This window comes from Panthera leo, chromosome A1 (genome assembly GCF_018350215.1).
Source record: "Panthera leo isolate Ple1 chromosome A1, P.leo_Ple1_pat1.1, whole genome shotgun sequence".
NCBI lineage: Eukaryota > Metazoa > Chordata > Mammalia > Carnivora > Felidae > Panthera > Panthera leo.
This window is the reverse complement of record NC_056679.1, coordinates 89,873,782-89,889,158: the sequence shown is the minus strand read 5'-3', so window position 1 is coordinate 89,889,158 and position 15,377 is coordinate 89,873,782. Positions and strand designations below refer to the sequence as shown.

The window sequence follows — 15,377 nt, the reverse complement described above, 5'->3', positions numbered from 1 at the left end:
GAGTCAGGATGATTGGGGTTTAAAGTGAGATGGAGCTGTGCCTTAACTGACTTGAAGTTCTAAAAAAAGACTTAAGAACGTAGTCCGCGGGAAGTAGCTGATTTCAGTTACAGAGAGTCACATGTTTCTCATGTGTAGAATTCAACTAATACACCTGGAAGAAACAGAAGGTAAGGTACAGGGTGTGCTAGGCCTGCCATAATTACTATCGATTTAAAGTTCCAGAGTGTTTTCATATTTTAAAAAAGCATCGAATTATTGTGTTTATGTGACATTTTACATGTCTTATTACATGTCTTGGTAGGAACAGAAAACAGGTTAAATTAGTATTTATTGTTATGCAGATTTTTAATGTACCTGTGAATAAATTGGATTGTATTCAAAGAGGGAGTAATTTTTTTCTTTTTCATTTCCTTTTTCTTTTCCTTTCTTTTTCCTTTTTTTTTTTTTTTTTTTTTTTTTTTGGTGGCATTCTTACAGTGGCTTGGTGTTTTTGTAATGGTAATAGAAGATAGTGGAGCATATTTGAAGGATGGCAGTTATCTGCCAGTTGCATCCAAAAAAAAAAAGTATTGGATAAAATCTGGAAAGGGAATATTTTGAATTCTAAACTAAGAAGTTTGAATTTGTTTTCTAAGGAGTAGAAAGTTTAGGTGGGGGGCAGTGATGGGAGAGAGGATGCCATAGAATCCCAGTTTTAAAGCTGATATAGGACCAGAAATCATTCCAGAAGACTTCCCAGTTTTTTACAAAGAATGGTTCTTTTTCCTGAATTCTGCAGTGTAATTAGGACTCAGCTTTAGAAGTTGAGAGTGTTATGTAGGTTAATAATAATTAATAATTTGAGTGTTATGTAGGTTAGTTGTAATCTATAAGGCATAAATACCAATTATGAGAGTTTATTATAATAGTTGAAAAAAGGCAAAGTCCTAAATTAGAGTGATGACTGTAAAAATAAGAAAGGGTTGTAGTGTGATTATATGATTGTGAAATTGTTGCTCCCCAAGCAGATAAAGTGCCATGACCATGTATTTATTTATTGTTTATTTCTGGCACCTGACAGAGTACTTGACACAGAGAAGGTGAGTAGTAAGCATTTGGTGAATGAGTGATTCTGTAAAGAAAGCTCCCTAAGGAAGCATGGTTCAGATGTACTGAGTTGCTTTGGGATTTTTCTTCTGTGAATACCTGATTCTGGGTCATGAATGAAAGAATGTTTAGACCAGTTCATTAGTGGAATGTTCTAGTAGTACTTCCACCAGACTCCGGGAGATGCAAACTGTTTGGGTGTTCGGTGTGACAGATGGTGGAGAAAGTGTTTGGTGTGCAGAGGAGGGAGTAGTGAACATGTGCTTTTATTGGGAAGGGTTTGCAGAGGCTCCAACATGTGACTTGGGTTTGCTTGAAGGGCGAGTAGAAGTCTAGCGTGAAGGTTGTCTTTGGTGAAGGGGTTAGCACATACTAAAATACTACCCCTTAGAAGAAGGTTTGCTGTAATCAATTTAGGACTTTATAGGGTGGCATGAGTGTAAGTGGATGAAGAGGAATGAGAAAATAGTTGGCTAAGTCTAGATAATAAAGGAATTTGAAATTTGGAATTTAGGTAGGTAAATCGGTGGAAAGGGCCATCTTTGGTTTTTAAGCAGGGGAGCAACATGAGCAGGCATCTATCTGGAAGGTAGATGTGGATAGAGGAGATTGTTAGTACTTGAAGGTGAGAAATAAGGAGCGTGTAAATTAGCTTCAGTAGCAGTGAAAATGGAGAAGACAGGTTTAGAAATTATAAAGAGTTAAAAATCAGTCTGATTTAGTGAAAAATTGGATTAGAAGAAATAAATTGGCACCAAGGTTAGTGTCACTAGTTTTTCAAATACGGTTGTCTCAACACGGGTTTGAACTGCACAGGTCCATTTATGTGTCGATTTTTTATAGTACAGTTCTGTAACTACTTTCTCTGCCATATGATTTTCTTTTCTCTAGCTTTATTGTAAGAATACAGTGTATAATATATAACATACAAAATATGTATTAATCAGACGTTCATGTTATCAGTAAGGCTTGAGGTCAGCAGTGGGCTATTAGTAAAGATTTTGGGGAGTCAGAAGTTACACATGGGTTTTCAGCTGTGTTGTTCAGGTGTCAACTGTACACCCTAACTTGTAGCTCTGACAGGGGCCTGATAAGTCAATGAAAAGGGTCTTTCTGCGCATGAGTTTCTTTCTGCTTCCCTGCCTCCCTTTCCTCTGCCCCAGTCCTTTTCTCCTTCATGTTTGAGAAAGAATACACAAAGAATGGATATGAAAATGTAAAAAGGAAAAAAGAGATGTCAAATTTAGCATTTTTTGTCAGTTGAGGATGGCTGTAATTCAACTTCATTTTCCTTGAAAAAGATCTGGCCAATATAATTAAATTCTTCAACTTCAGAGTGCCTCTTAACATTTTTGTACATGGCCAAAATAACATGATTTCATAATTATTCATTAATATTAAAATTTTTTCATGTTTATTTATTTAGCGAGAGAGAGCATGAGCAGAGGAGGGGCAGAGAGAGAGAGAGAGAGAGAGAGAGAGAGAGAGGGAGGGAGGGAGAGAGAGAGAATCAATCCCAAGAATCTGTCAGCACAGAGCCAGACACGGGGCTCCATCTCACAAACTGCAAGATCATGACCTGAGCTGAAATCAAGAGCTCAACCAACTGAGCCACCCAGGCATCCCTTATTCATTCATATTTTAAATATGAACTAGGTATTAAATGTTTCCCCAGCTGCCCACAAAATGTCCTTTATTGCTGATTTGTGGGTCTTAGATAGGGACCATTTATTACCTCTGATTATGTATCCCTTAATTCTCTTCAAATCTAAAATAGTTCTGGCACCAGCTTGTTGAAGCAGACCAGTTATCCTGCAGAAGCTCCTGCATTCTCACTTTGTCTGATTGCTTCTTTGGTGTTATCTGGCCAGTTCCTCTAGTTCTTCATCAAGGTGAACATTGTTGATGTGCACTTGGGGTTCTGTCATATCAAGAGACTCAGTCAGTGTCTGGTTCTCCCCCCCATTAGTGTCGTGAAGATTGAAGAAGGTAACCTTTTATTCCTCCCTTTAACATTTTCTACCTTGTGATCCAAAAACAATTTGGATGATGGTGTTACCTTAGCATTACACCAGTGCCAGTGATTCATCTAATGGTTTTAACACAATTTAGAATCCTTGCCTAAAACAGGAGTTATAAAATGATACTGCTTTTTTTTTATTATTATTATTCATTTGTTAGCTGTCATTCTTTTGTAAAGTGGGGCTGTTCTTCAACTGGAACTGTTTGGTTAACTCAAATGCGGTACTTGCTGAAAAGTTAAACACCTAAATCTTTCTCTTTGGTGACCAATTTTCTTAGTTTGAAAGCTGCCTCCAATGGTGTCTGTCTAACTTGCACCTTTGGCACTCCCTTTCCTCCTCCTCCCCCTTGCTTTTTTCTTGCCTTGATTACTGCAGTAGTTTCCTCTGCTGCTAATCCACCTTTTACAGCACTGCCAGCTGTTTTCTGTAGCACAGGTACTTACATTATCTACACATCTTTGTTGATTCAGTGTATTTCATTCCTTTATACTTATGATTCTTTTTGCTCAAGTTGTCCACAGTTTTGGCCAGTGAGGACCCCTTCTAACTGGCTCCTGTGTCCTGTTGACTTAGGTTTTTGGCACTAAAGGATGTCTCAGGCTTTATACATTTTATACATTTCCTGCCCCAGACTTGTAATTGTCCATTTTACAAAGAACTTTGCTTTCTTGGTATTAGAGATCAAAACTGAGGATTAGAGGTGCTGTTATTCCAGACATAGCATAGCTTCTGAAGCACTCCAGTGCATTGTTAGAAACAAATTTAAAATCATTGGTTTATATTGATATTCTCAAGTCAGTTTTGGTGTTGGTGTTTTCACTTGATTTATAAATGCTTTCTTACCCTGAAAATCTTGGTTCTTAACATCATTGACATAAGTCATTCTTTGCTTAATCCTAAAATACAAAGTAAATAATTCAATGTAATGCCAATACTTACCATCATTCTTCCTACAGCTGCATGATTTCCCCTAGTGTGGCTGTAGAGTGACTCATTTAATTGTACATTCTTGTTAATGGCCACTTAAGTTGTGTGCACTTTTTGTCATAATGCTATAATGAGTAATTTAGAAAAGTACATGGGTTGTATGTTTTGTTAGTAATTGCTTGAACATGTCCTTTTGTTTGTCTTCACACCTGACCAAGTCTTTGAGTACAGAAGGTTTTTTAGGGGCGCCTGGGTGGCGCAGTCGGTTGAGCGTCCGACTTCAGCCAGGTCACGATCTCGCAGTCCGTGAGTTCGAGCCCCGCGTCGGGCTCTGGGCTGATGGCTCGGAGCCTGGAGCCTGTTTCCAATTCTGTGTCTCCCTCTCTCTCTGCCCCTCCCCCGTTCATGCTCTGTCTCTCTCTGTCCCAAAAATAAATAAATAAATAAAAAAATAAAAAAAAAAAAAGAAGGTTTTTTAGTTAAGGTAAAATTTATATAAAGTAAAATGTATAGGCCTTAATTGTACAGTTTGAATTTTGGTACATAATATATACCATATAAACCACACCTCATTTAAGATATTGGGTATTTTCATCATTTCCCATTAGGGCAGCCATTGTTACCACTGCACATTCATGTAAATGGAATCTCTTTTGGGTCTTTTTCATTCAGTTTGTAATGTTTGAGATTCATCTGTATATGTGTGTTATGTATCAATAGTTTATTCCTTTTTTATTGCTGAGTAGTATTTATCCTTTGATTATCCTTTCATTGTCGAGGACATTTCAGTTTTCAGGTTTTGGCGCTTATGAATAAAACTATTATGCAAGTTTATATAAATGTATTTTTTTGGAAATGCAGTTTTTTTTCTCTTTGGTAAATACCAAAGCGTAGGTTTATTGAGTTATGGCATTACTCAATTACTCTCTTAGATATTATGTTAATCATCTCTTTTCTTTTGTTTTTCCATAAAAAAGTGTATTTAATTTTCACCTGTCTTTGCTTCTTGTTTTAGTAGGAATTATGTTTATGTAGTCTGTGACTTTCCTTTTTTGCCTTGATTTTGTTCTAGAGATTCTAATATTCAAATATTTTTTCCTCTACACTCTTTTTATCTCACTTTTTGTTGTTGCACAGTTGACTTCTTTATTTGTAGTTTTTGTTTATGTAGTTTTTTAAGCACAAGAAACAATTTTTTTGTGGAATATTTTTCGATTTCTGTAGTATTTCTTTTTTCTTTTGTATGATTTTGTATAATCATTGTGCTGCGTGTATTATGCTTAACTTGTGTTTGACATTGACCGCTCTGTTGACTTGCATTTTATACAGATATGGTGTGGGTGGGTACTTAAGCACTTCTGTTGGCTTCCACTCAGACTGATTGTGAAGGTTAAGTACAGATGAGGGAGAGGCAGGCTGTGGCACACCTATTGGCTGCGGGTAGTTATGATTAGTGGATTTCAGCCCCCAGTTGGTGGTTTTTATAATTACGTTTTCCTTCCATGGGAACATTCAGATACCTGATTGTCCCTGGTTTTGATTGGTAGAAGTTTGGTTCCTAACAGGAAAAAGACCAGAGGTTCCTACCCCTTTCTTTATGTTCCTGTTTCTAGCAGCTGTTTCTTTCCACTCCTAGCCAGAGGATGGTTAAAATAGATTTAATATAAGGCATTTGATTAGGGAACTATGAATCTTTTTAGGGCTATAGGGGTGGGGTATAACTTTTTGCAAGGACCTTTGTATCTTCATTCTAGTCTGTTTCCTATTTAGGTGTTCTTCTTTTATTTTAGATTCTGATAAATCCCTCGTAACCCCTCCCTGTGATTCCTGCCCCAGGCCCCTCACTGCACCATATCCATACACACACACACACACAGACCATTTCTGGAAATGTTAGGTAGAGAATCTGTAGGTTCCTAATTTTTTTTCCTCATTTAGATAGCTGTTTTTCTAAGTTTATGGTATGCGGTTAGGCCACTCTTAGTTTAAACACTCCAGGATAACCTTATTAGTTGTGTTATGGTTTGTAACTCTGCTTTGCAACGCTAACTTTCCCACTGTGATTATAGTTCTGTATTTTGAGGCCATTTCTTAAAATGTTTAATTATGAAAGCCTGTCTTTCTATGTTGGTAAATTAATGTCCTGTGTTTCTTTAAGGCAAATAATTATTCTAAGATAATGAAAAACTGTTTCTCAGATCCAGTGTGGGGGTGGGTTTTATGCTGCCAGGGTCAGTAGTGATGTCTGGTGTTGGGTTGGAGGGATAGGGGATTGACTAGTCAGGTGCTGCATAGCTGCTTACCCTGGCCTAGCTGTTTCTAATTCTTTTGTAATCCTTGACAGTTTTAAAGTCTGTTTTGGAAACCTTTTAGTCTTTTTAGATAAAAATAAGGTATGCCACTGCAGATTATTTAGAGGAGAGATCTGCTTGTTGATTTCAAAGTCTTGGGAAAGATGCTAAATTGTGTGCATTCTTATATCCTTTTCCCTACCAATGCTATGCTTTGCCAGAGTCAAAAAAAAAAAAAAAAATGGGGAGGTGTTCAGTGGGCAGATGTGCTTGTCTTGCTGCTTCTGGAGTTTGTCCAGTTTGCTACTTTTTTTTTTTTTTAATTTGACTATAGTTGACACAGTGTTAAATTAGTTTCAGGTGTACAGTATAGTGGTTGGCCAACTTCTCTGCTGTCATACACCTCCCCCCACCCCCACTTCCGAATCCTCAGTCTCAGGGATTTGGAAATAAAGATGATCTCCTCACTGCTTTCACATTTAATGAGCTGTCTCTTAAATTTTAAGACAACCCATCCCACATTATGAAAAATCAAGAAAGGGAGTGGTTGGCTACCTATGCAGAAATTATGACCCTCTAATGGAATGACCCCAGGTGCAGGACCTAGTTTTCAGATTTCTTATTAGTTCAGTGGCACTTCTGTCCGTTCTCCGAAGTGGAATCAAACTCTGGACCTTGACTCAAACTAAGCTCACATGTAGTTGGCAAATCAGACTTCTGAACTTTCACTAAGGAGTCAAATGATTAATAATAGGACCAAGATACTGAACTCAGCTGGAGAGAGCCAATTTCTTACCATTGTTAAATTCTATTTGGAAAAGCCAATGAAGATCAGATGGTTGGTTTCTAAATTTTTTTAAATGTCTTATTTATTTTTGAGAGAGAGAGAGAGAGCATGAGCATGGGAGGGGCGGAGAGAGACACACACACAGACACAGACACAGAGAGAGGGAGACGCAGAATCTGAAGCCGGCTCCATCCAGGCTCTGAGCTGTCACACAGAGCCCAGTGTGGGGCTTGAACTCATGAACCTCGAGATCATGACCTGAGCTGAAGTTGGATGCTCAATCAACTGAGCCACCCAGGTGCCCCCAGATGGTTGTTTTCTAAGTAGAGTCTGGTCAAAATCACGGCATTTGGGTGATCTTAAGCACTGTTACCATCAAGCTTTGGTAGCCTTACACAACGTTTTATATTTTCTAGGTTATTACTAGGATATTCATATCATTCAGAAAAGGCACTTGCTTTGCCAGATTGTCTTCTAGAATAGGAACAGTTTTCTGACTGTATAGCTCTCTGTTAGGTATTTTGTAACAGTCTAAAAACTTCAGACCTTGTATTTCTCTTTTCCAGAAGTTAACATGTAAGACAACAGTTTCATCAATAATATTTAAGAAAACAAAAAATAGATGTGCTGTTTCTTGTGCAGATGATTAGTCTCATCATTTATATTTTTTAAAGCAGCTTTTTAAGGATTATTTACTTCTATGTTTTGACTGCCCAAAGCTCATTTCTGTTTCAAAAATAGCTCTACTTCCCATCAGTTAGGAAGGCAGCATAGAGTTGCTTTGGCTTTTTTCCAGTCTTTTTTTATTGTGGCAAACGTACATAAAATTTATCATCTTAAAACCATTTTTAAATGTAGCATTCAGTAGTATTAAATACATTCATAATGTTGTACAACAGTTACCCCCCCCCCCCATCCATCTCCGTAATTCTCGTAAACTGAAACTCTGCACCCATTCAGTAACTTCCCTTCCCCAGCCCCTGGCAGCTGCCATTCTACTTTCTGTCTCTGTGAGTTTGACTACTTTAGTACCTCATGTAAATGAAATAATGTTTGTCTTTTTGTGATTGTCTTATTTCACTTAGAGAGTAGCTTTAACTTTTTAATCAGATGCAATCAAAGCCTGACTCTGCTGCTTCCCAGCCTTATAATGCTGGTTAAATTTCTTAAATGTTTTTGGGCTTCAGGTTTCTGCTGGTAAAATGGAGTTAATTCTGACTGTAGGAAGAACTAGCAAAAGACTAAATTTAGTAAGATAAGAGGAAAACCAAGAGAAAAGATATCCTGGAAGCCAACTGAGTGAGTCTGTCTAAGAGGGAGTGATCATCTACATCAAATACTGATCGTAGGACAAGCAAAAGTAGGTCTAAGAAACGAGCATTGATTACAACAATGTTGGGCCACTGGTTTTCTTCCTGGCAGTTTTTGGTGGAATGTTAAAAGCACATACTGATTTGAATGATTTTAACTGGGAAAAAGGGAGGAGGAGACAGCATATGTAACTTCCAAGGATAATTTATTTGTGTGTGTGTGTGTGTGTGTGTGTGTGTGTGTGTGTGTGTGTGTGTGAAGAGAATGAGAAAAAAAGTGTAACTGGAGGGGGAAATGGGGTCAGGACTTTTAAATAAAGGAGATAATACCATATATATGTATACTGAAGATAAAGATCTAGTATAGAGGGGGAAAGTGATGTAAGAGAGAATTGCCAAGTAATGTCCTTGAACAGGCAAGATGATGGGGATGAGATTGAGTGTTCAGAGAGGCAATTTGTCCTACTAAATGAGAGTGTAGATGGGTGGGGGTGGGAGTTCATAGAAAGGCCTCTTTTGGTTGTTTTCTGTTTCAATGAGAAAATGGAAGTAAGAAAGGGAGGATGGAGGGTAAATGTTAGAAGTTTGAAGAGAAAGTCATGTGGAAGGGACTAGGAGAATTTAAAGTATAATTTCTTGGCGGCATAAATAGTCCATTTGAGGTAAGTGATTGCTGAGTGATTCCCTTTAAGTTCACATGGTGTAGTAGGTTTTTCTCTGGCTATATTTAGCTGGGTATGTATCCGTAGTAGGTGGAGAGTTGGCTTAAGTGGCTTTGGACTCATCCAAACAAATAAGGTGAAGACTCAGGCAAGGAGTTTGGGGGATATGCAAGGGTGTGAGACTTCGTTTCATGTAAATATGTCAGAATGTATGGATAACAGATAAGGATTAAGGAAATAACCACAAGTGAAATGAAGAGTAGTCTTTCAGTATCAACTTACATTTAGTTTTTCAAATTCTCAAAAATTTTTATGCTTGGTTTGTTCAAATTGGACCCAAACAAGGTGTGGGTATTGCATTTCATTGCTGTGCCCTGTAAGTTGTATAATCCATGTCAATTTGGTCTCCTGTTTTTCATGTCCTTTATTTTTGAAGAAATTGGATCTTTCTCATGTAGAACTTTCTATATTCTGTATCTGGTTGGCTATATTTTTGTGGAGTTGTTTACAATTTTTTAAAAAATTTTAATTGTGGTTAAATATAACAATTTGCTGCCTTCACCATTTTTAAGTATACAGTTCAGAAGTGTTCAGTATGTTCACGTTGTTATGTCTTGTGTTATTTTTTTTAATGTTTAGTTATTTTTGAGAGAGTGCATGCGCACAAGTGGGGAAGGGGAAGAGGGAGAGGGAGACCCAGAATCTGAAGCAGACTCCAGGCTCTGAGCTGTCAGTGCAGAGCCCAATGTGGGGCTCGAACTCATGAACCACCAGATCATGACCTGAGCCACCCAGGCACCCCGAATGTATTATTTTTAACATATTCCTCTATCCCCTTCATTTTGTGTCATCTGGTACCAGGAGTAGGAGTGCTTGATTTGATTCACGTTCAATTTTTTTATTTTTACTATGTTTAGATGAGGGGGCAAAATACGTCGTGTTGGCACATGAGTTTAGTCATCCTAATGATGAGATGGACCATTGTGTTGACATCTCATAGCCTGAATATCCATTTGTAATTTTTCCATTGTATTCTTTTTTCACCTAATGCTTTCATTAATCATTGGTGGTCATTGCCTCAGTCCTTTTTTTTTTTTTTTTTTTTTTTTTTCATTTTGGGTTGTGAAATAGTAATTTTTCTAACTATTTAACTTTCTGCATTTATTAGATGGAATTCTATTAAGATTATTCCCTTATTTAGTTTTGGCCAGAAATGCAGGATAAATGCTTAATTCTTTCCCTTCTGCCACTTTTTAGGTGACTGAATTTTTTTTTTTTTTAATTTTTTTTTTTTTAATAGTTACTCTTTTGATGCTCATGTTGTCTTACTTGTGGCCAATGGAAGCTTCTCCAAGCTGTCTGCTGTCACAGCATCTTTGTTAGCACCCAGCCTTGTTTTATATTTTTCTGATCCTGGACCTGCAATTCTCCATTTCTCCGAGAAGCTTCTTTTTAGTGGGAAGTGGTATTTAGAGATGATAATATGGGTACTTACTTTTAAAAAGATGTTGGTTATTTCCAGTTATTTGGTTCTTCAGAATACTGATTGCTTTTTTCAATTCAACAGGCATGCCCAAAGAAAAATACGAGCCTCCTGACCCTAGGAGGATGTACACAATTATGTCCTCTGAAGAAGCAGCAAATGGAAAGAAATCACATTGGGCAGAGCTTGAAATAAGTGGTAAGACATGCACGCATAAATTTAATGGTGTGGAAATCAAGATGGTAGAAATTAAGCTTTCTAATGCCAGTGCACTAAAGAGGCAGTGTTGTATTTTACCAGTGCTAATTATCTTAGAAGTGGGAAGGTTCAGTGGAAAGAATATGGTTTTGGTCAAAGTTCAAAACCCATTCATTGCTTATTTCAGTGTCAGTGTCCTTTTATAAAAATGGGAATGACAAGGATGAAATAAAAATGACACATGTGAACTGCCTAGTGCATAAAGGTTTGTTCTGATACTTAATTCTCTGATAAAGTAGGATTGAGCTTTTGTATTATCAAATTACAGATTTCCAGTGGGATGGGAAATGCCTGGTCTAGAATAGGTTATGTGATAGATTTGTTTCTCCTTATTTTCTTCATTTGCTTTTCAGTCTGAGTCTCTAAGGATAGCCTTATTCAGAAACACAAAATCTTTAAAGAATTCAAAGCAGATCTCAAAGTTCCCTTCTACCTTAATGCAGTTTAGACCTAGTCAAAGAAATAGGAGAGCCCCTAGAACCAGAGCCGCAGAGATATCCCCATCATCCCTGCGGGGGGGCCTGCAGCCTCTTTTTTAATACTTCAAAGGTGGTGAAGGGATACACCTGGTTAATACCAGGTGCCTTATTCTTAAGGCAACCAGTGCTAAAGAGGTTTTGTGTTAATATTGGCCTAATATGCCTCCTCATACTTTTCTTCCATTCTGTCTTGAGTTTTGCAAGGTTTCTCCTCTTTTTCCTGACTGTCCTTAATTTTTTTTTTTTTTTTAATTTAATGCAGCAAACATACTGAACACATGCTATGTGTATAACATCTTGCCAGGTGTTGTACTAGGTATATGGAAGATACATAGGATGGAAAAAAACACAGTCCCTGCATTCTGAAGCTTATGGTATATTAGGGAGTGAGAAGAACGGAGTGCACCAATATAAGTAACTAATAGACAAAATATAATTGCCAAGACTAGGCAGGAAAATATTTACAGGAAGCAAAAAGAAAGTAATGATAGTAGTATTCTTTCCTTGTCAGCTCAAAATCTCTATGAACCTATTCAGTAAACCTAAACACTCTCCCTGGGTACCCACGCGAGTCTCTCTTGGTTTCCCTCTCTCTTTAGAGTGCTGGTGGTAAGTAAGGGGTGTTCAGTTTCATAGAGTAGGTGTGGTAGAGAGTAAAATTTCTCCGTCTTCTGTCAGATATGGCTTTCTGGATCAGGTAAGCCCAAAGGGAAACATGCTGTCTGATTTACCAGTTACCTTTAAAGCTCAGGCAGTCACCCTTTCTTGCTTTTCCCTTTTAATTTCCTCATGATAGGTATTTAACTGTATTTTTCTCTTTTTTTCAGCCTGTGTTAGTGGTTTTTGAATTATAAGTCCTTTGGATGTAGGGAAGTTTCCATTTTCTTACAATACCAGGATAAGCTAAAAAGTACTCACTTTGGTCAGTGAGATTATATCTCTGAGGTTAAGAGGATTCTCCTCTGCTCTTTCCTCCTACTACCTCACTCTTCCCCCCCTTTACCTTATGTTGAGAACTACTTGACAATTTTGAATCATTGTTTTCTGCTTACTCTGAGCTTTGGTAAGAAATCTGTATACAAGATAGGAAGGAAGAAAGGATTCCTGTGAAATAACTTTCTTAACAAATAGTTGTATCTTTACCAAGTAACACGGAGGATAAACTGTTGGTTGAAATTGGTCTGTGGAACAGGACCTTGTAATAAAGCCGCTATCAGAAAGGTCACTTTTTGTCTTAGCAGTCTTGAATACATAAGCTCCTACATGTAGAAATTGTCAAGGCCTGAATTCAGTTCATGCAAAGACAGTTCATGTATATGCTTTAGCACCAGTTCCTTAAGATTCTTTGATGCAGAGTTCTAGGGACCTGAGGTCAGTGAATCCTGGACCCACAGTTATCTCATATGCTCCTCTGGTTCCAGCGGGATGGGTGGTGAGTTCCTTTTGCCATTTGGTATTAACCAGATAAGCCAAATAGCTATTCATCATTTACTTCTTAAAGAAAACCTTTTTTATTGTAAAATGAAACACAGATAAAGAAAACCACACAGACAAATCTGTTAATGAATTATTATAAGGTCAATAGCCTTGTAACCACTATCCAGGTCAAGAATTAGAACTTTTTCACCTACCCCAGAGCCCCTTCCTTTGCCACAGCCAATTATAACCACCTCTGTGCTCTCAAAAGTAACCATTACTTTCTTTTAATCACTTCCTTTGTTTCCTTATAGTTTTAATAGTAAATTATGTATATCTAAGCAAAATAGTGATACTCTAATTCTGTCATCTTTTTTCATTAAGTGAGCTACATCTACAAAGACATGCTTTCCCACACTTACTGATTAATTAGAAAAGAAAGCTTGTTTCCTTTTATTTACCAGTTTTCAGTATAAACTATCATTCTTTGATGGTGACTAATTAGGTTTTAAAAATTTTTTTTTTTAACGTTTATTTATTTTTGAGACAGAGAGAGACAGAGCATGAACGGGGGAGGGGCAGAGAGAGAGGGAGACACAGAATCGGAAACAGGCTCCAGGCTCTGAGCCATCAGCCCAGAGCCTGACGCGGGGCTCGAACTCATGGACCGCGAGATCGTGACCTGAGCCGAAGTCGGACGCTTAACCGACTGAGCCACCCAGGCGCCCCTAATTAGGTTTTTTTAAAGTGTCATTATTAACTACTATATCTAAACATTTTAGTTTCAAACATATGTTGTGGATTGTGATTATTACTTTTATTTTGATGCTTAAATTGCCCTGTTGTTGGCCAGTGGGAGAGCTTCTTAAAGGATTTATGAGTTTTTGATACAACCCTGTCTTTGGTAGTTTCCTTGCTATCTGATATAATAAGATTTTCTTGACTCATCTTGTGTATTTACTGCCTCAAACCTGGAATTTATAATTTTTTCCAAGAAATCTTTTGTTTTTTTTAAGTTAGAAATGATATTTCAAGACCAAAATATCTGTTGCTACAGATGCTTGTTGCTATTGGGTTGGTCACTGTTTCTAGGTCTTTTCACTGGACAGAGCTGTGAAATAAGACTATATGCATCATAGCTTTTCATCATATATGTATAGTCGTACACGTTTATGATTGAAAGATATATACTTATATGATATATACATACTTATAAAATTTTTTAAAAATATATTTGTATATTTACAGTTAAAATATAAAAATATATTGAGACTTTTGATTCAGAATCAGAATAACAGGGATTTTAGTTAACCTTTTCTGTAATTACATGTGTATCTCCTTTAATACTGGGTGTCCTAGTTCTCAGGGACATGGGATGATGGAATTTGAATATCCCGTAATTACTTATTTGGTTTATCCCATATTACATTGCAGTCTCAGAATAACAGTACTAAAAATACTACTACTAATATGAGTACCAAAAGCGGGTAAAACTGCTTGGAATATTATTCCCGTTTCCCTCCTCACTCCCATTAAGTAGTTGTTTTCTGTCTATACTGTTAGATAGAGTATGTAGTCATTATATACTATCAGCCTTCCCATTTAACCTGCATAATTCCCCATTTAGACTTTGTTTTGTAGGTAAGTATATATTCAGTGCCTCCCACCAGTTTGTTTATTCCTAATCATTTCGGTTTTCTGGAAGCTTGTTCTCTAGATGTTTCCTTTTAGAAAGGGCTCATGGGAGCAGTATTTTCTGTATTTCTTGCATGTTGATAACAGTTTGTGTCCTTTATATTTGAAAGTCAGTTTGGCTGAATATAAAATTGGTGGCTCACATTTTTTCTTTAAATATTTTATGTATGTTACTTCAGTTTTGCTATGGCCTTGATGCCAGTATAATTTTCTTTCTTTTATTAGTTAGTTGCTCTTTTTGCCTAGATACCCAAAGGATTTTTTTTTTTTTTTTTTACCTGTAATTTTACTGGAATATATCTTGGTGTTGGTTGTTCTATCTTGATATTCTCAAGTACAGTATATAAAGAAAAAAAATTTCAAACTATACATTATTTTTAAAGAAAACCATTTCAGTGTAGTTTGGATAATATTTTTTTATTCCAATTCCTTTGTGTTTTTTCAGAGATTTATTCTCTGAATTTGCATATTGGTCTCTTGAATCATTTTTAAAACTTAAAAAAATTAAGGTATAATTTACAGTAAAATAAAAATACCGTAAAATTAACTTTACTGTTGTACAGCTTTTAAAATAAATACACAGTTGTATAACCACGACCACAGTTACAATATGAGCTTTATCACCCCCAGAAAACTTCCCCATGCACCTTTTTTAAGCAGACCTCCTGACTTCCAGCCCCTGGCAGCCACTGATCTAGATTTTTGTTTTTTTAATGACTTTACTTTTTAGAGCTGTTTTAGGTTCACAGCACATTTGACAAAGTATAGTGCACGACTCCCTCCACCTCCTGACTATCAACATCCTCTACCAGAATTATGCATTTATTACAGTTGATGAACTTGGAGTGACATGTGATCACCAAAAAGTCCATACTTTACATTAGGGTTCACTCTTGGTGTTGTACATTTTACGGGTCTAGACAAATATATAATGGAGTGTATCCACCATTATGAGT

At 36.9% G+C, this 15,377-nt stretch overlaps 1 protein-coding gene across 3 annotated transcripts in view; it reads left to right on the top strand.

Annotated features, from left to right (window-relative positions):
• CNOT6 (CCR4-NOT transcription complex subunit 6) overlaps positions 1-15,377 on the top strand; it is a 76,964-nt gene that overhangs the window by 11,741 nt on the left and 49,846 nt on the right. For all 3 annotated transcript variants that reach the window (XM_042932347.1, XR_006200694.1, XM_042932338.1), the window contains one exon: positions 10,658-10,771. In XM_042932347.1, coding sequence (XP_042788281.1) covers positions 10,660-10,771 — 112 coding nt within the window. In that variant the 5' untranslated portion in view covers positions 10,658-10,659. Of the gene's footprint in view, positions 1-10,657; positions 10,772-15,377 lie in introns of those variants that run through there.